Source organism: Rhinoraja longicauda, chromosome 19 (genome assembly GCF_053455715.1).
Source record: "Rhinoraja longicauda isolate Sanriku21f chromosome 19, sRhiLon1.1, whole genome shotgun sequence".
NCBI lineage: Eukaryota > Metazoa > Chordata > Chondrichthyes > Rajiformes > Arhynchobatidae > Rhinoraja > Rhinoraja longicauda.
This window is the reverse complement of record NC_135971.1, coordinates 2,401,513-2,421,812: the sequence shown is the minus strand read 5'-3', so window position 1 is coordinate 2,421,812 and position 20,300 is coordinate 2,401,513. Positions and strand designations below refer to the sequence as shown.

Below are 20,300 nucleotides of genomic sequence, written 5' to 3'. Positions count from 1 at the left end.
GCAACACCGATGTATGAGAGCATGTGTGTTTATTCCTCCGAAGAATAAAAGACATAATACCGACTATCCTGCCCTTGAGATGCAAACGTCAACAGGTTATGGACCCAGGAGGGATGGTGGAAGCCGATGGAACAGATTATGCTTCGACGGAGATGAAAAGAATTACGAATTATGGGAAACAAAGTTTTTAGGCCATCTGCGGCTACAAGGCTTAAAGTCAACAATTCTGAACGAGCCGGCTACCGACGAAGAAGACGACGAGGAAGCCGAGAAAAATGAAAAAGCCTACGCTGAGCTGATACAAGTGCTAGACGACAAAAGTTTGTCGCTCATTATGAGAGAAGCGGCAGACGACGGGAGAAAAGCGTTGCAGCTACTGAGGAGCCATTACGCGGACACAGGGAAGCCGCGAGTGATCGGCCTCTACACCGAGCTGACGTCGCTGAAAAAGGCCATAAACGAAAGTGTAACAGAATACATTATTCGTGCAGAAACGGCGATTACAGCACTAAGAAAAGCAGGAGAGACTCTTAGTGACGGGCTGCTGATTGCCATGATTCTGAAAGGCTTGCCAGAGACATTTAAGCCATTTGCCATCCACATAACACAGGGTGATGAGAAGACAACTTTTGGTGAGTTTAAGACCAAGTTAAGAAGCTACGAGAGCACTGAAAAATTTAGCGGCCATATGAGTGACGACAACGTAATGAAAGCAAGAGGCTGGGTGAAAGAAAGGACTAAAGGCTCAGAGAAAACATTCACCTGCTACAACTGCGGTCAGACGGGACACAAAGCATGGGAATGCAGCGGAGAACGCAGCGGTAAAGAACAGAGACAGTGGTGCAGTTTTTGCAAGAGCCCCACTCATAAGGAGGCAAACTGCAGAAAGAAAAAGCGAGACAACGTGAAACAAGCATCCGACTCCAACGACCACACATTTGCATTCAAAATAAATGACTGCCAGGCAAGTGAAGAGACTCGTAAAGGGCTTATGGTCGACACGGGCGCAACGTCACACATAATCACAGACATTGAAAAGTTTAAGAACTTTGATGAGACTTTCCAACCCGCCAAACACTTCATCGAGTTGGCTGACGGGACAAGGACGAGCGGTGTCGCACGGAGGAAAGGCGAAGCAGAGGTGTACCTGAGAGACAGCGAGGGCCGTCGTGTGAGGACGACGCTGAGAAAGGCGTTGTACATCCCATCATTCCCACAGGACATCTTCTCTGTCAAGGCAGCAACGACCACCGGAGCTTCAGTGATCTTTCTCCAAGGCAGCAACAAGCTCATCCACAAGAAAGGTACCAAGTTCGACATTAAGGAGTACGACAGACTATACTATCTAAACACTGTAAGTCATAAAACTAATGACGGATGTCACGGGTGTTATGATATTCAAACATGGCACGAGATACTTGGTCACTGTAACTATGATGATGTATCACAGTTAGAGAGGGTAACAGAGGGCATGAAAATCAAAGGTAAAGTTGATAAGTCCAAACTCAACTGTGAGGTCTGTATAAAAGGCAAATTTGCACAGAGCAGGAACAGAGAGCCAGATGTAAGGGCTAAAGAAGCACTTGAGTTAGTGCATACTGATTTGGCTGGCCCTATAGAGCCAGAAGCAAAAGATGGATACAAATACATACAAACTTTCACAGATGACTATTCAGGAGCAGTGTTTGTTTACTTCTTGAAAACAAAACGTGACACTATAAAAGCTACAGAAAAGTTCATAGCAGACGTGGCCCCCTATGGAAAAATTAAGTGCATAAGATCTGATAATGGCACAGAGTTCACAGCAGCAGATTTCCAATCATTGCTCAGTAGAAATGCCATAAGGCATGAAACCTCCGCACCTTACTCCCCTCATCAAAATGGGACAGCTGAGAGAAACTGGAGAACGCTATTTGAAATGGCAAGGTGCATGCTACTCGAGAGTAACCTACCGAAAGAATTGTGGACATATGCTGTAATGACTGCTGCAGTAATCCACAACAGATGCTACAACAAACGTGTTGGTCAGACTCCACACTACATGGTGACAGGCAGAAAGCCTAATCTTTCAAAAATGAAGAAGTTTGGATCAGTCTGTTTCCATTACAAACAAGTCAAAAAGAAGTTAGACTCAAGATGTGAAAAAGGGATTTTTGTAGGTTATGACAAAAACAGCCCTGCATATTTAGTCTATTACCCAGAGACAGGGCGAGTTCTCAAAAACAGACTAGTGAAGTTCATAACAAAAAGTGTAACTGAAAGCCAAACTCAGACAGATATGGAGATGAGTGATGATGACCATCCTGGGAAGAGATTAACATCCCCCAGACCAAACGCAGAGGTGACTGATCAGAGTCCAGAAGTGACACTGAAGTCACACACTGATATTACTGAGAGTGATAGCAACACTCAAACTGGACAGGGTGAAAGTAGTCAGAACACACGCTACCCAAAGAGAGAAAGGAAAAGGCCACAGTACTTACGAGACTATGAGTGTAAAGGAGAAGAGGATGACCAGATAAATGTAAATGTAGACTACTGCTACAGAGTGATGTATAATGTTCCACAAACCTTCAAAGAAGCTATGAGCTCATCAAAATCTGACATTTGGGCTAAAGCTATGAAGGAGGAAATCGAATCTCTCAAAGAAAATGACACATACACTCTAACCACAATACCACAGGGCAAAAATGCAGTGGGGGGGAAGTGGGTGTTTGCAGTAAAAGAATCTTCAGATAAGACTGAGACATACAAAGCCAGGTATGTTGCAAAGGGGTATAGTCAAGTAGTAGGAATAGATTACAAGGAGACGTTTTCCCCAACAGCTAACATGACATCAGTGCGCAGTCTGATGCAGCTAGCAGCTCAGTACGATTTGGAATTACACCAGATGGATGTGAAAACAGCTTATCTACATGCTCCAATTGATTGTGAGCTGTATATTGAACAACCTGAAGGATTTGAAGTGAAAACAGACACAGGTAAAAAGCTGGTCTGCAAACTTAACAAATCACTGTATGGACTGAAACAGGACGGAACTGGAACAAGATGCTGCATGATCATCTCAGTAAAAATGGTTTCGCACAAAATCCAGCAGATCACTGCGTGTACAGTAAAGAGACTGAAAATGAGAGAATAATTCTGATCATGTGGGTTGACGACCTAATTATTGCTGCCAGTGATAAAGAATCTCTCAATGGTGTGAAAGAAATGCTAAGTGCAAAGTTTAAGATGAAAGATCTTGGGAAACTTAGACATTTTCTAGGCATTGATTTTTCACAGACAGAGGGAGAAATAAAAATGAACCAAAAGAGGTACATAGCAAAAATACTGGAGAAGTTTGGAATGTCCGACTGTAAAACAAGGTCAACTCCATGTGAACAGAAACAAAACTTTTATGATGATGATGAGCCTGTTAATCCAACACAATACAGGGAAGTGGTAGGCAGCTTGATATATGTGATGACATGTACAAGGCCTGATTTAAGCTGGATTGTCAGTAAACTGTCACAATATCTAGCAGAGCCTAAAGAACAACATAGGATAACTACCAAACATGTGTTGAGGTACTTAAAGGGTACTATAAACCAGGAGCTGTGTTACAAGAAAAGAGAGGAAAAACTCAAACTTGTTGCATACAGTGACGCTGACTGGGCGGCAGATCAAAATGACAGGCGAAGCACAACAGGATATTGTTTTAGTTTGTCTGAAAATGGGCCTGTTATTTCATGGAAATCCAAGAAACAGCAGACAGTAGCCTTATCCACATGTGAAGCCGAATATATGGCAATGGCGGCTACTACACAAGAGAGCTTGTATCTTGTGCAGCTATTGAAAGGAATGGACAAAGATTGCCAGTACGAGCCAGTGAAAATCTTTGAGGACAATCAAGGTGCGATTGCATTATCAAAGAACCCAGTGAACCGACAAAGATGCAAACATATCGACATTAGGTATCATTTCATTCGGTCTGCACTCAGTGATAAGAAAGTAATCATTGAGTATTGTCCAACAGCAGACATGGTTGCAGATATCTTAACTAAGCCTGCAACAAAGTTTAAAACTGAAAAATTCAGGGATTATATGTTTGGAGTGTAAAATCATAAAAACAAAATTTTTTTTTTTTGAAAGGTTGAACACTGTAAATGTGTAAAATGTGGTGATACAGAGAATGTAATCAGATTAAGTTATGTTGTATATGTTGTTAAATGTAATGCACAGCATAAGAGCAAGTGGGGGTGTTGGATGTTAAACCAAAACTGTTTAGATGTGCTCTTACACTGACGGCTCTTATACTGACGTCTCTTATACTGACGTCACTACCGGTGTACCAGATATAAAATGTCTATGAAAACAAAATAAAAGTCTTCACTTCCGGTTAGAGCAACACCGATGTATGAGAGCATGTGTGTTTATTCCTCCGAAGAATAAAAGACATAATACCGACTATCCTGCCCTTGAGATGCAAACGTCAACAACGCTGCTTCATTCTCATGCTCCCCTCTGCTCCCCCGGGACACAGAGGTGCAGCAAAATACTGTACTCTGTTTATATGTGTGCGAGAGAGAGAGAATGTGTGTGAGTCTGTGTTATGGTGTGTGGGTGTGTGTGTGTTTGTATGAGAGTGTGTGAGTGAGTGTGTGTTAGAATACGTGTGTGAGTGTGTGTGAGTGTGTGTGCATATGTGTGTGTTAGAGTGTGTGTGTGTATGCGAGTGTGCGTGTGTGTGAGGGAGTGTTTCTCTGAGTGTGTGTGTGTGTGTGTGTGAGTGTGTGCCTGTATGAGTGTGTGTGTGAGTGTGTGTTAGAGTGGGTGTGTCCGTGTGTGCAAGTGGTATGAGAGTGCGTGTGTGTGTGTGTGTTAGTGTGTGCCTGTCTGTGTTTGTGTACATACACACACGCGTCCATACACTGCCTAATGTATCCCACCATTGCAACAAGATGATCACCGTTATTCACTTCACCTGTCAGTGGTCATAATGTTTTGGCTCATCGGTGTTTATACACCGGGCAAAACTCGTAATGCTCTCCCTGTGCGTGTGTAAGTTGGGCAGAGCAGCATCTGTGTGTATGTGAGGGGAGGTGGTGGAGAAAGACAGGTGGGTTCAGGTGAGTGGGGGGGGAGGTGATTGGTAGAACGATCAGGTGGCGGGAGAGAAGGGTGGAGATGGGAACCGAGGCTGGAGATGATGTGCTGAAGCCAAAGGGATGAGAATGATGGATTCTTATAAGAATTAAAGATGTGGTGAGAAATGTAGAACCGGAGGGAGGTTGGAGCGCATGGGATCCAAGAAAAGATAGCTAATAGGATAGAAAATTGGCGTCATGGAGGGAAGCAGAGGGTGATGAGGGAAGGTTGTTTTTCGGACTGGAGGCCTGTGACCAGTGTCGTGCCTCACGGTTCCGTGCTTATATCAGTGATCTGGATGAGAATGTACATGGCATGATTAGCAAGTTTGCAGGTGACACAAAAGTGGGCGGTATTGTGGATAGTGAAGTTGGGCAGAGCAGCATCTGTGTGTATGTGAGGGGAGGTTGTCAAAAATTGCAGCAGGATCTTGTTCGGTTGGGCAGGTAGGCTGAGGAATGGTTGATGGTATTTAATACAGGATTAGATACAAATTCAATATAGGAGTGCAGTAACATAGTTCCTTGAAAGTGGAGTCACAGGTAGATAGTGTGTTCATATAAGGTATCGGCACAATGGTCTCCATCAATCAGAGTATTGAGTATCGAAGTTGGGATGTCACGTTGTGTATATATGAGACGTTGGTGATGCCACATTGTGTTCAGTTCTGGGCACCATGTTACAGGATATATGCTGTCAGTTTGTAAAGGCTACAGATAAGATTTACGAGGATGTTGCCAGGGCTCAAGGGCCTGAGCTACAGGGAGAGGGTGAGCAGGCGAGGACTTTATTCCTCGTAGCGCAGGCGGATGAGGGGTGATTTATAGAGGTGTACATTATCGTGAGAGGAATAGATCGGGTAAAAGCAGAGTCTCTTCCCCAGAGTAGGGGAATCAACAACCATAGGTTTAAAGTAAGGGGTGGGGGTGATTTAATACGAACCTGAGAGGTAACTCTTTTACACAAAGGGTGATGGGTATATGGAAAGAGCTGTCAGAAGAGGTAGGTGAGAGAATTTGTTAAAATTATGACAGGCATAGAACGGGGGGACAGTCAGAACCTTTTCCCCAGGGCGAAAAACATCAAATGCAAGAGGGCACAGCTTTAAGGTGAGAGGGGCAAAGTTTAAAGGATTTGTGCGGGGCAAGTTTTTTCCACGGTGTGGTACCTGGGATGTGATGCCGGGGTGGTGGTGGAGGCAGATACAACAGTGGCATTTTAGATAGACACTTGGATATGGATATCATGGATAAGACCACACCTGGAGTATTGTGTACAGTTTTGGTCTCCAAATTTGAGGAAGGACATCCTTGTAATTGAGGCAGTGCAGCGTAGGTTCACGAGATTGATCCCTGGGATGGCGGGACTGCCATATGAGGAAATATTGAAAAGACTGGGCTTTTATTCACTGGAGTTTAGAAGGATGAGAGGGGATCTTACAGAAACGTATAAAATTATAAAAGGATTGTACAAGCTAGATGCAGGAAAAAAGTTACCAATGTTGGAGGAATGCAGAACCAGGAGCCACAGTCTTAGAATAAAGGGGAGGCCTTTTAAAACTGAGGTGAGAAGGACCTTTTTCACCCACGGAGTTGTGAATTTGTGGAATTCTCTGCCACGGAGGGCAGTGGAGATCAAATCTCTGGATGAATTTAAGAGAGAGTTAATTAGAGCTCTGTGGGCTAGTGGAATCAAGGGATATGGGGAGAAGGCAGGCACGGGTTATTGATTGTGGATGGCCAGCCATGATCACAATGAATGGTGGTGCTGGCTCTAAGGGCCGAATGGCGTCCACCTGCACCTATTCTCTATGTTTCTATGTTTCTATAAGAGGTGGATTTCGCACTATGTTCTGCACAGACATTGTGGGCCGAAGGGCCTGTTGTTGTGCTGTACAGTTCTACGTTATATTGAACCGTTCATGATCTGCCCTTCAACCGCCATAACACACATCGGCCTGCACTTACCATAAGCTCGTTGCACATCCTCGTATCCTGCACAAAACAGAAATATTTCACATTTTCACTGCAACTAAAATTGGAAATAAAATAATGACAGCGGGGAGCAAGGTGCAAACAGAGGGTGGGCAGAGGGTGGGCAGCTCTTCACAGATCCAGGGACCTGGGTTCCACCCTGAATTTGAACAGCTAGGTACCAAAGGGAAAAGCAGAACCAACAAGGTAATAATCTCTGGATTGCTACTTGAGCCGAGAGCAAATTGGCACAGGGTTGAGAGGATGAGAGAGTTAAACGCGCGGCTCAAAGACTGACGTGAAAGATGTGGGTTTGAATCTGTGGGGCGCTGGCACCAATATTGGGGAAGGAGGGAACTGTTCTGACGGGACGGACTCCACTTGAGCCCGGCTGGGACCAAACTCCTGGCAAACCGTATAACCAGGGCTGTAGACAGAGCTTCAAATTAAATAGTGGGGAGGGGAGAGCAACAAATTGGATGTGTAAGGGTGGAGCTAAAGTGCAAGAGAGCGCAGAAAAGTAACGGGACGGAGAGTCACAGAAGGGATACGAGAGTAAGGTCAGGTAAAATCGAGACCGGTGTGAGAGGGGATGTGAATACAGAATTAAAGGAGTTGTATTTGAATGCGTGCAGTATAAGAAATAAAGTGGATTGGCGTGGAGCAAAGTTAGAGATTGGCAGGTATAATGTTGTGGCAATTACAGAGACGTGGCTGCAAGAGGATCGGACCTGGGAGCTGAATATTCAGTCCTATAATATACGTCCTATCGGAAAGACAGACAGGTGGGCGGAGCGGGTGGGCTAGCTCTGTTGGTAAGGAAAGAAATTCAGTCCTTAGGGGTGACATGGGATCAGAGGATGTAGAGTCATTGTGGATAGAGCTGAGAAATTATAAGGGTAAAAAAGCTCACATGGGAGTTAACTACTGGCCCGCAAACTGTAGACAATAGACAATAGGTGCAGGAGGAGGCCATTTGGCCCTTCGAGCCAACACCGCCATTCAATGTGATCATGGCTGATCATTCTCAATCAGTACCCCGTTCCTGCCTTCTCCTCATACCCCATGACTCCGCTATTCTTAAGAGCTCTATCCGGCTCTCTCTTGAATGCATTCAGAGAATTGGCCTCCACTGCCTTCTGAGGCAGAGACTTCCACAGATTCACAACTCTCTGACTGAAAATGTTTTTCCTCATCTCAGTTCTAACAGGCCTACCCCTTATTCTTAAACTGTGGCCCCTTGTTCTGGACTCCCCCAACATTGGGAACATGTTTCATGCCCCTAACGTGTCCAACCCCTTAATAATCGGATACGTTTCGATAAGATCTCCTCTCATCCTTCCAAATTCCAGTGTATACAAGCCTAGTCGCTCCAGTCTTTCAACATATGATAGTCCCGCCATTCCGGGAATTAACCTAGTAAACCTACGCAGCACGCCTTCAATAGCAAGAATATCCTTCCTCGAATTTGGAAACCAAAACTGCACACAGTACTCCAGGTGCGGTCTCATTAGGGCCCTGTACAACTGCAGAAGGACCTCTTTGCTCCTATACTCCACTCCTCGTTATGAAGGCCAACGTTCTATTGGCTTTCTTCACTGCCTGCTGTAACTGCATGCTTCCTTTCAGTGTTTGATGCACTAGGACACCCAGATCTCGTTGTACGTCCCTTGTTCCTAATTGACACCATTCAGATAATACTCTGCCTTCCTATTCTTACCACCAACCTCACACTTATCCACATCAAAATGCATCTGCCATGCATCCGCCCACCACACAACTTGTCCAAGTCACCCTGCAACGTCATAGCATCTTCCTCACAGTTCACGCTACCACCCAGCTTTGTATCATCTGCAAATTTGCTAATGGTACTTTTAATCCCTTCATCCAAGTCATTAATGTATATTGTAAATAGCTGGGGTCCCAGCACCGAGCCTTGCGGTACCCCACTGGTCACTGCCTGCCAATCTGAAAGGGACCCATTTAACCCCACTCTTTGCTTTCTGTCTGTCAACCAATTTTCTATCCATGTCAGTACCCTACCTCCAATACCATGTGCTCTAATTTTGCCCACTAATCTCCTATGTGGAACCTTGTCAAAGGCTTTCTGAAAGTCAAGGTACACCACATCCACCGGCTCTCCCGTGTCAATTTTCCTAGTTACATCCTCAAAGAATTCCAGAAGATTAGTCAAGCATGATTTCCCCATCGTAAATCTATGCTGACTCGGAACAATCCTGTTACTACTATCCAAATGCTCCGCAATTTCGTCTTTTATAATTGACCCGAGCACCTTCCCCACCACTGATGTCAGACTAACTTGTCTATAATTTCCCGTTTTCTCTCTCCCTCCTTTCTTAAAAAGTGGGAGAACATTAGCTATCCTTCAATCCACAGGAATTGATCCTGAATCTATAGAACATTGGAAAATGATCACCAATGCGTCCACAATTTCTAGCGCCACCTCCTTAAGTACTCTGGGATGCAGACCATCAGGCCCTGGGGATTTATCAGCCTTCAGTCCCATCAGTCTACCCAAAACCATTTGCTGCCTAATGTGGATTTCCTTCAGTTCCTCCGTCACCCTATGATCTCTGGCCACTAGAACATCTGGGAGATTGTGTGTATCTTCCTTACTGAAGACAGATCCAAAGTACCGGTTCACCTCGTCTGCCATTTCCTTGTTCCCCATAATAAATTCACCCGCTTCTGTCTTCAAGGGACCCACATTTGCCTTGACTATTTGTTTCCTCTTTACATACCTAAAAAAGCTTTTACTATCCTCCTTTATATTATTGGCTAGTTTACCCTTGTACCTCATCTTTTCTCCCCGTATTGCCTTCTTAGTCATCTTCTGTTGCTCTTTAAAAGAGTCCCAATCCTCTGGCTTCCCACTCTTCTTTGCTTTGTTGTACTTCTGCTCTTTTATTTTTATGCTGTCCTTGACTACCCTTGTCAGCCACGGGTGCCTCTTACTCCCCTTAGAATCTTTCCTCCTCTTTGGGATAAATTGATCCTGCAACTTCTGCATTATACCCAGGAATACCTCCCATTGCTGTTCCACCGTCTTCCCTGCTAGTGCCTCCTTCCAGTCAATTATGGCCAGCTCCTGCCTCATGCATCTGTAATCCCTTTTGCTGTACAGTAAGACTGACACTTCCGATTTTCCCCTTCTCCCTCTCAATTTGTAGAGTAAAACATCATATTGTGATCACTGCATCCTAATGACTCTTTTACCTCGAGTCCCCTTATCAGATCAGGTTCATTACACAACACTAAATCCAGAATTGCCTTCTCCCTAGTAGGCTCCAGTACAAGCTGTTCTAAGAATCCATCTCGGAGACACTCCACAAACTCTCTTTCCTGGGGTCCATTACCAACCTGATTTTCCCATGCATGTTGAAATCTCCCATGACCACCGTAGCATTACATTTGCGACATGCCAATTTTAGCTCTTGATTCAACTTGCACCCTATGTCGAGGCTACTGTTTGGGGGCCTATAGATGACTCCCATTAGGGTCTTTTTACCCTTACAATTCCTCATTTCTATCCATACTGATTCTACATCTCCTGATTCTATGTCACCCCTTGCAAGGGAGTGAATATCATTCCTCACCAACAGAGCGACACCACCCCCTCTGCCCAACTGTCTGTCTTTTCTATATATTGTGTACTCCTGAATATTCGGTTCCTAGCCCTGGTCCTTTTGTAGCCATGTCTCGGTTATTTCCACAACATCATACTTGCCAATGTCTAACTGAGCCTCAAGCTCATCCACTTTATTTCTTGTACTTCGCGCATTTAAATACAACACTTTAATTTCCGTATTCACCTCCCCTCTCACACCGGTCACAATTGGCCCTGACCTTACTCTTTTATCCCCTCGAGAACTTCCTTCCCCATTCAGTCGAGAGTCCTTTGCAATTTCTCCTGTATTTGCTTCCCCTTTAGCTCCATCTCCATATTCCCAGTTTGTCAACCCCTCCCCACCCACTACATCGTTTAAAGTCACACTTGTAGCACTAGCAAACCTACCAGTAACCAGGATATAAGGTGCAAGTTACATCAGAATATACAATTGGCATGTAAGAAAAGCATTACTACGGTGATGGGAGATTTTAATATGCAAGAAGGTTGCTACTGGACCCCAAGAAAGGGCATTTCTAGAGTGCCTTTGAGATGGATTCTTAGAGCAGCTTGTACTGGAGACTACCAGCAAAAAATGAAACTCTGGATTTAGTGTTATGTAATGAACCGGATTTGATAAGGGAACTCGAGGTAAAGGAACACTTGGTGGTAGCGACTGCAATATGATAAGATTTAACCTTCCATTTGAGAGGGAGAAGGTAAAATCGGATGTGTCGGTATTATAGCTGAGCAAAGCAGACCGGAGAGGGATGAGGAGCGAACCAAAGTTGACTGGGGATGGATTCTAGCAGCAATGGCAGGACTGGAGATGGACCCTAGGACCAATGGCAGGACTGGATAAGGACCCTAGGACCAATGGCAGGACTGGGGATGGACCCTAGGACCAATGGCAGGACTGGAGATGGACCCTAGGATCAATGGCAGGACTGGAGATGGATCCTAGGACCAATGGCAGGACTGGAGATGGACCCTAGCAGCAATGGCAGGAATTTCTGGGAATAATTCGGAAGATGCAGGATCTTTTAATTCCAACGAGGAAGAAAGATTCTAGTTGGAGAATGAGGCGACCGTGGCTGACAAGGGAAGTCAAGGACAGTATAAAACTAAAAGAGAAGGCGTATAACATTGCAAAGATTAGTGGGTATCCAGAAGATTGGGCAGCTTTAAAAGAGCACCAGAAGGTTGCTAAAAATGCAATACGGCGAGGATAGATGAAATACTAAGGTAAGCTAGTTGGTAATATAAAAAAGGGTAGCAAGAGTTTCTTCAGTTGTACAGAGAGTAAGAAAGATGTCAGAGTGGATGTTGGACTGCTGGAAAACGAAGCAGGAGAAGTGATAATGGGGAATTAAAAAATGGCAGTGAAGGTGAATAACCTTTTTGCATCAGTCTTCACAGTAGAAGACACCTGTAACGTGCCTGGAATTCAAGAGTCAGGGTGTGGAAGTTAGTGGATTGGCTATTACTAGTGAGAAGGTGCCTGGGAGCTGAAAGGGCAAAAGTGGATAAGTCACCTGGACCGCATGGACTGCACTCGAGGGTTCTGAAAGAGGTGGCTTTACAGATTGTGGAGGCATTAATACATAGATAGATACATAGCATCTGTGATATTTCAAGAATCACTAGTCAGGAGTGGTTCCAGGCGATTGGAAATTTGCCACTATTATCCCGCTGCACAAGAAGGGGGCAAAGCAGAATATTGGGAACTGTAGGCTGGTTAGTCTGACTTCGGTGTTTGGTAAGATTTTAGAGTCCATTATAAAGGCTGAGCTTACGGAGTACTTGGTGCATGATAAAATAGTTCGAAGTCAATATGGTTTTGTGAAGGGCAGGTCTTGCCTGATGAATCTGCAGGAAATCTTTGTCGAGGCAAACAGCAGGACAGATAAAGGAGAGTCGGTGGGTGTTGTTGATCTAGATTTTCAGAAAGCCTTTGATAAGGTGCCACACGTGAGGCTGCTAAGGAAGATGAGATCTCGACGACCACTGTATCAGAGGGCGGATACCAGCATGGATAGCAGGTTGGCTGGATGACAGAAGGCAAAGACTGGCAATGAAGGGGGTTATTTCTCGTTGGCTGCCAGTGACTTTTCGAATTTTGTGGGGGTCGGTGCTGAGGCCGCTGCCCTTCACGTTGTGTATTACTGATTTGGATGAGGGGATTGAAGGATTTGTGGCAAGGTTTGCGGATGATACGAAAATAGGTTGAGGAGCAGATAGTCCAGAGAAAGCAGGGACTCTGCAGATGGACTTGAACAGGTTGGGAGAGTGGGGAGAGAAGTGGCAGATGGAATACAGTGGAGCAAAGTGTGGAGTCATGCATTTTAGTAGTCGAAAGAAAAACGCAGACTATTTTCTAAATGGGGAGAGAATCCAGAAATCGGAGGTGCAAAAGGACTTGGGAGTGACTGGTGCAGAATTCCATCAAAGTTACTCTGCAAGTTGAATCAGTAGTAAAGAAAGCAAACGCAATGCTAGCAGCAGCAATCAGCAGTAGCAGCAGCAATCAGCAGTAGCAGCAGCAGCAAGCAGCAGCAGCAGCAGCAGCAGCAGCAGTAGCAAGCAGCAGCAAGCAGCACCAAGCTGTGTTGCTTGGGAAGTAGTGTGTGGGGATTGTGTGGGGATTGTGTGGGGATAGTAAGGAGTAAGACCTGTGTGATCTCCCGGACTAGTTTCGATCGCCTAGCTTGGGGTCGGAGAGGAATTTCCCGGATTTTTTCCCAAATTGGCCTGGGTTTTTTATCCGGTTTTTCGCCTCTCCCAGGAGATCACTCAGTTCTTTTGGGTGGGCGGTTGGAGCGGTTGGAGTAGCGGCCGGGCGGTAGGTTTAGTAACCGAGCGCGGGGCTTTGTTTGGAGAGTATGACTGCCAGGGCAGTTTTTTGTTCTGGGTGTCAGATGTGGGGAATCTGGGAGTCTGATAGTCTTCCAGACATCCACATCTGCGCCAGGTGTGACGAGATGGGGCTCCTAAGGGACCGTATTAGGAACCTGGAGCGGCAGATTGATGACCTCCGTCTGATCAGGGAGAGTGAGGAGGTTATAGATAGGAGTTACAGGGAGGTGGTCACTCCTAGACCACGGGAGGTAGACAAGTGGGTCACTGTTAGGGGGGACAAGGAACAGAGGCAGGGACTAGGGAGTACCCCGGTGGCTGTACCCCTTGGAAATAAGTACTCCTGTTTAAGTACTGTTGGGGGGGACAGCCTACCTGGGGGCAACGACGGTGCCCGGGCCTCTGGCAAGGAGTCCGGCCCTGTTGCTCAGGAGGGTAGGGAAAGGAAGAGGAGAGCAGTAGTAATAGGGGACTCTATAGTGAGGGGGTCAGATAGGCGTTTCTGTGGACGCAGTCGGGAGACCCGGATGGTGGTTTGCCTCCCTGGTGCCGGTGTCCGGGATGTGTCTGAGCGTGTCCAGGATATCCTGAAAGGGGAGGGAGAGGAGCCAGAGGTCGTGGTACATATAGGTACCAACAATATAGGTAGGATAAGGGAAGAGGTCCTGAAAAGAGAATTCAGGGGGCTAGGAAGAGAGTTAAAAAAAAGGACTTCCAAAGTAATAATCTCAGGCTTACTGCCTGTGCCTCGCGATAGTGAGAATAGGAATGGAGTGAGGTGGAGGATAAATACGTGGCTGAGGAACTGGTGCAGGGAGCAGGGTTTCAAGTTTCTGGATCATTGCGACCTCTTCTGGGGGAAGTATGACCTGTACAAAAAGGATGGGTTGCATCTGAACCCGAGGGGAACCAATATCCTGGCGGGGAGATTTGCTAAAATAACTGCGGAGACTTTAAACTAGTACGGTTGGGGGGAGGGACTCAAACACAGATAGCTAATAGGCAGTGTGTGAGGCAGGAGGCAGAAAAGGGAAACACTCAGACCCAATATGTAGGAGAGAAAGAAGGGAAAATAAATAAACTGAGAATAAGAAATGATGGGTCCCTTAAATGTGTATATTTTAATGCTAGGAGCATTGTAAGAAAGGTGGATGAGCTTAGAGCCTGGATTGACATCTGGAAGTATGATGTTGTGGCGATCAGTGAAACATGGTTGCAGGAGGGTTGCGATTGGCAATTAAATATTCCAGGATTTCATTGTTTCAGATGTGATAGAATCGGAGGGGCAAGAGGTGGGGGTGTTGCATTGCTTGTCAGGGAGGATATCACAGCAGTGCTTTGGCAGGACAGACTAGAAGGCTCGATTAAGGAGGCTGTTTGGGTGGAACTCAGAAATGAGAAAGGTTTAGCAACACTTATAGGGGTGTATTATAGACCGCCAAATAGGGAACGAGAATTGGAAGAGCAAATATGTAAGGAGATAACAGATATTAGTAGTAAGCACAGAGTGGTGATTGTGGGTGATTTCAATTTTCCGTATATAGACTGGGAATCACATTCTGTTAAAGGGCTGGATGGTTTGGAGTTTGTAAAATGTGTGCAGGATAGTTTTTTGCAGCAATACGTAGAGGTGCCTACCAGAGAAGGGGCAGTGTTGGACCTCCTGTTAGGAAATGAGATGGGTCAGGTGACGGAGGTATGTGTTGAGGAGCACTTTGGGTCTAGTGATCATAATGCCATTAGTTTCAATATCATTATGGAGAAGGTCAAATCTGGACCAAGGGTTGAGATTTTGGATTGGAGAAAGGCTAATTTTGAGGAGATGAGAAAGGATTTAAAAGGAGTGAAATGGAAATTGTTGTTTTATGAAAAGGATATAATAGAGAAATGGAGGATATTTAAAGGTGAAATTTTGAGAGTACAGAGTCTTTATGTCCCTGTTCGGTGGAAAGGAAAGAATAATAATTTGAAAGAGCCGTGGTTTTCCAGGGAAATTGGACACTTGGTTCGGAAAAAGAGGGAGATATACAATAAATATAAGCGGCAGGGAGTAAATGAGGTTCTTGAGGAATATAAAGAATGTAAAAGGAATCTTAAAAAGGAAATTAGAAAAGCGAAAAAAAGATATGAGGCTGCTTTGGCAAGTAATGTAAAAGTAAACCCCAAGGGGTTCTACAGATATGTCAATAGCAAAAGGATAGTGAGGGATAAAATTGGTCCATTAGAGAGTCAGAGTGGACAGCTATGTGCTGAGCCGGAAGAAATGGGGGAGATATTAAACAATTTCTTTTCTTCGGTATTTACCGAGGAGAAGGATATTGAATTATGTGAGGTAAGCGAAACAAGTAGAGTAGTGATGGAAATTAGGATGATTAAAGAAGAGGCGGTACGGACACTTTTGAAGAATATAAAAGTGGATAAGTCTCCAGGTCCTGATAGGATATTCCCTAAGACATTGAGGGAAGTTAGTGCAGAAATAGCAGGGGCTATGACGGAAATATTTCAAACGTCATTAGAAACAGGGATGGTGCCGGAAGATTGGCGCATTGCGCATGTTGTGCCTTTGTTTAAAAAAGGTTCTAAAAGTAAACCTAGCAATTATAGACCTATTAGTTTGACGTCTGTGGTGGGAAAATTAATGGAAAAGATACTTAGGGACAATATATATAATTATTTGGATAATCAAGGCCTGATTAGAAACAGTCAACATGGATTTGTGCCTGGAAGGTCATGTTTGACTAATCTTCTTGAATTTTTTGAAGAGGTTACCAGGGAAATTGATAAGGGCAAGGCTGTGGATGTTGTCTATATGGACTTCAGTAAGGCATTTGACAAGGTTCCACATGGAAGGTTGATTAAGAAGGTTAAATCGTTGGGTATTAATAGTGAGGTTGCAAGATGGATTCAACAATGGCTGAATGGGAGATACCAGAGGGTAACGGTTGACAATTGTATGTCAGGTTGGAGGCCAGTGTCTAGTGGAGTGCCCCAAGGATCTGTGTTGGGTCCACTGTTGTTTGTCATTTACATTAATGATCTGGATGATGGTGTGGCAAATTGGATTAGTAAATATGCAGATGATACTAAGATAGGTGGAGTAGTTGATAGTGAGGTAGATTTTCAAAGTCTACAGAGAGACTTGGGCCTTTTGGAAGGGTGGGCTGAAAGATGGCAGATGGAGTTTAATGCTGATAAGTGTGAGGTGCTGCATTTTGGTAGGACAAATCAAAATAGGACGTACAGGGTAAATGGTAGGGAATTGAGGAATGCAGTGGAACAGAGGGATCTGGGAATAACTGTGCATTGTTCCCTGAAGGTGGAATCTCATGTGGATAGGGTGGTGAAGAAGGCGTTTGGTATGCTTGCCTTTATAAATCAGAGCATCGAGTATAGAAGTTGGGATGTAATGTTGAAATTGTACAGGGCATTGGTGAGGCCGAATCTGGAGTATGGTGTGCAGTTCTGGTCGCCAAATTATAGGAAGGATGTCGACAAAATGGAGAGGGTACAGAGGAGATTTACTAGAATGTTGCCTGGGTTTCAGCACTTAGGCTACAGAGAGAGGTTGAACAGGTTGGGTCTTTATTCTTTGGAGCGTAGAAGGTTGAGGGGGGACTTGATAGAGGTTTTTAAAATTATGAGAGGGACGGACAGAGTTGACGTGGGTAGGCTTTTCCCTTTGAGAGTGGGGAAGATTCCAACAAGGGGACATAGCTTCAGAATTGAGGGACAAAGGTTTAGGGGTAACATGAGGGGGAACTTCTTTACTCAGAGGGTTGTGGCTGTATGGAATGGGCTTCCGGTGGAAGTGGTGGAGGCTGGCTCGATTTTATTATTTAAGAGTAAATTGGATAGGTATATGGATAGCAGGGGATTGGAGGGTTATGGTCTGAGTGCAGGTAGATGATACTAGGTCAGGGAGAATGGTCGGCGTGGACTGGTAGGGCCGGACAGGCCTGTTTCCATGCTGTAGTTGTTATATGTTATATATATGTTATTTATTTCAAGAAGGCTTGTATACAAAACCAGGGATGTAATGCTGAGGCTCTATAAGGCGCTGGTCAGGCCGCATTTGGAGTATTGTGAGCAATTCTGGGCATCATACCTGAGGAAGGATTTGCTGGCTCCGGGGATGGTCCAGATGAATTTACAAGAATGATCCCGGGATGAGTAGGTTAGCCTATGATGATCGTTTGTCAGCACTGGGCCTGCACTCGCTGGTGTTTAGAAGAATGAGGGGGGAACTCATTGATACAGCACTTACAGAATAGTGAAAGGTTCTGAAAGGGTGGATGTGGAGAGGATGTTTCCACTAGTGGGAGAGACTAGGACTACAGGTCACAGCCTCAGGATTAAAGGACGGCCCTTTAGGAAGGAAATGAGATGGAATTTATTTAGTCGGAGCGCAGTTAATCTGTGGGATTCTTTGCCACAGGTGGCTGTGGAGGCGAAGTCAATGTGTATTTCTAAGGCAGAGATGGATAGATTCTTAACTAGTGCAGGTATCTAGGGTTATGAGGAGAAGTCAGGAGAATGTGGTTAGGAGGGAGAGATAGATCAGCCGTGATTTAATGGCGGAGTAGATTTGATGGGCCGAATGGCCTAATTCTGCTCCTATTACCTATGACCGTGTGACCTTAAGGCCTGACCCTGGGGATCTGTGGGGTGCACATACTCCCTGTGAGTCTGTGGGTTTAATGTGGATGCTCTGCCCCCGCCTCCCCTCCCCCTCCACCTCCCCCCATCCCCCGCCCACTTCCCCTCCCCCCACCCCTCCTCCCCCTCTCCCTCCTCCCCCTCTCCCTCCTCCCCCTCTCCCCTCCCCCTCCTCACTCCCTCCTCCCCCTCCCCATCTCCCCATCCTCCCCTCCGCACTGCCCCTCCCCACTGCCCCTCCCTCACCCTCCCCCCTCACCCCCCCTCCCCCTCCCCACATCCCAAAGATCCGGAGTTTGTTTATCTTTTACTCACCCGGAATGGAATCGGAGCAGATTCTCAGCCACTCGTCTTCACTCCAAGGCCCAAAGAAAGGATAAAGTTTCTCCGTGAATTTGTTCCCAGTGAAGGTGTGGAGATGGGACTTGGTGTCCACGTCGTAAAATGAAACTGTCCCGGACTCGTAACTGAGATAAACTCCCACCCTCCCGGGGATGGGACGGGCGGGGAGACGGGATGGAGGGGAGGTGAATGCAACAAACTCGTCATCCCACCGCTCGATCCTCCAGGCTCCAGTCTCCGGGGTCAGGTCGACCTCTCCCTCCCTCTCCACAGACTCTGCGGCGACTCCCAGACTCCACCACTCACTCCCCGCCACCTCCACCTCCCAGTAATGTCTCCCCGATGTGAATCCCTCCGATCCCAGCACACACTCCCAGACTGTAAACCTCTTCCCGGTGTCAGGGAGACTCCTCTCTGTCCGGGTCCGGGTCCATCTCACCCTCTTCCGATCCTCAGACACCTCGAGCAGCGGACCCGCTGTTTCCACATCCAGGGTGACGGAGACTGGGGGGAGAAGCAGAGAATCAGAGAGTCCCCGGGGGGTCGGGGGGAGACTCGGGCAGCGCGGCCCCGGGACCGGAGGAGAGGCCGCTCGGCCTCGGGCACAGGCGGGCGGACAACTGGACGATATCCCCGGGATCTCCCGCCCCCCCGCCAACATCCCACGGACAAAAACATGTTTCCCGGCGTTTCCTAATCGGGGCGGAAGTGGAGGGGAACCGGGTGAACGGTGAGAAATAAAAACAAACTGCTGGAGGAAGTCCGCGGGTCAGGCAGCACATGTGTAAGGAAATGACAGAACACGTTCAGGTCGGGACGCTGCTTCATTCTCATGCTCCCCTCCGCTCCCCCGGTACACAGAGGTGCAGCAAAATACTGTACTCTGTTTATATATGTGTGCGTGTGTGTGTGTGTATGAATGTGTGTGAGAGTGTGTGTGAGTCTGTGTTATGGTGTGTGGGTGTGTGTATTTGTATGAGAGTGTGTGAGTGAGTGTGTGTCAGTGTGTGTTAGAGTGCGTGTGTGATGTATGTGTGTGTGTGTGTGTGAGAGTGTGTGTGCATATGTGTGTGTTACAGTGTGTGTGTGTGTGTGTATGCGAGTGTGCGTGTGTGTGAGGGAGTGTTTCTCTGAGTGTGTGTGTGTGTGAGAGTGTGTGTCTGTATGAGTGAGTGTGTGTTAGAGTGGGTGTGTCCGTGTGTGCAAGTGGTATGAGTGTGTGTGTGTGTGTGTGTGTTCGTGTGTGCCTGTCTGTGTTTGTGTACATACACACATGCGTCCATACACTGCCTAATGTATCCCACCATTGCACCAAGATGATCAACGTTATTCACTTCACCTGTCAGTGGTCATAATGTTTTGGCTCATCGGTGTGCATACACCGGGCAAAACTCGTAATGCTCTCTCTGTGCGTGTGTAAGTTGGGCAGGGGGGGGGTGATTGGTAGAACGATCAGGTGGCGGGAGAGAAGGGTGGAGATGGGAACCGAGGCTGGAGATGATGTGCTGAAGCCAAAGGGATGAGAATGATGGATTCTGATAAGAATTAAAGATGTGGTGAGAAATGTAGAACCGGAGGGAGGTTGGAGCGCATGGGATCCAAGAAAAGATAGCTAATTGGATAGAAAATTGGCGTCATGGAGGGAAGCAGAGGGTGATGAGGGAAGGTTGTTTTTCGGACTGGAGACCTGTGACCAGTGGCGTGCCTCACGGTTCCGT

At 46.2% G+C, this 20,300-nt stretch overlaps 1 protein-coding gene across 1 annotated transcript in view; it reads right to left on the bottom strand.

The window, feature by feature from the left end:
• LOC144603014 (butyrophilin subfamily 1 member A1-like) overlaps window positions 1-20,300 on the bottom strand; it is a 79,156-nt gene that overhangs the window by 21,439 nt on the left and 37,417 nt on the right. Inside the window, exons 9-10 of the mRNA XM_078416139.1 lie at window positions 18,556-19,086; window positions 7,095-7,121 (exon numbers count right to left, since the gene is read on the bottom strand). Of these exons, the coding sequence (XP_078272265.1) occupies window positions 7,095-7,121; window positions 18,556-19,086 (558 nt within the window). The remainder of the gene's footprint in view (window positions 1-7,094; window positions 7,122-18,555; window positions 19,087-20,300) is intronic.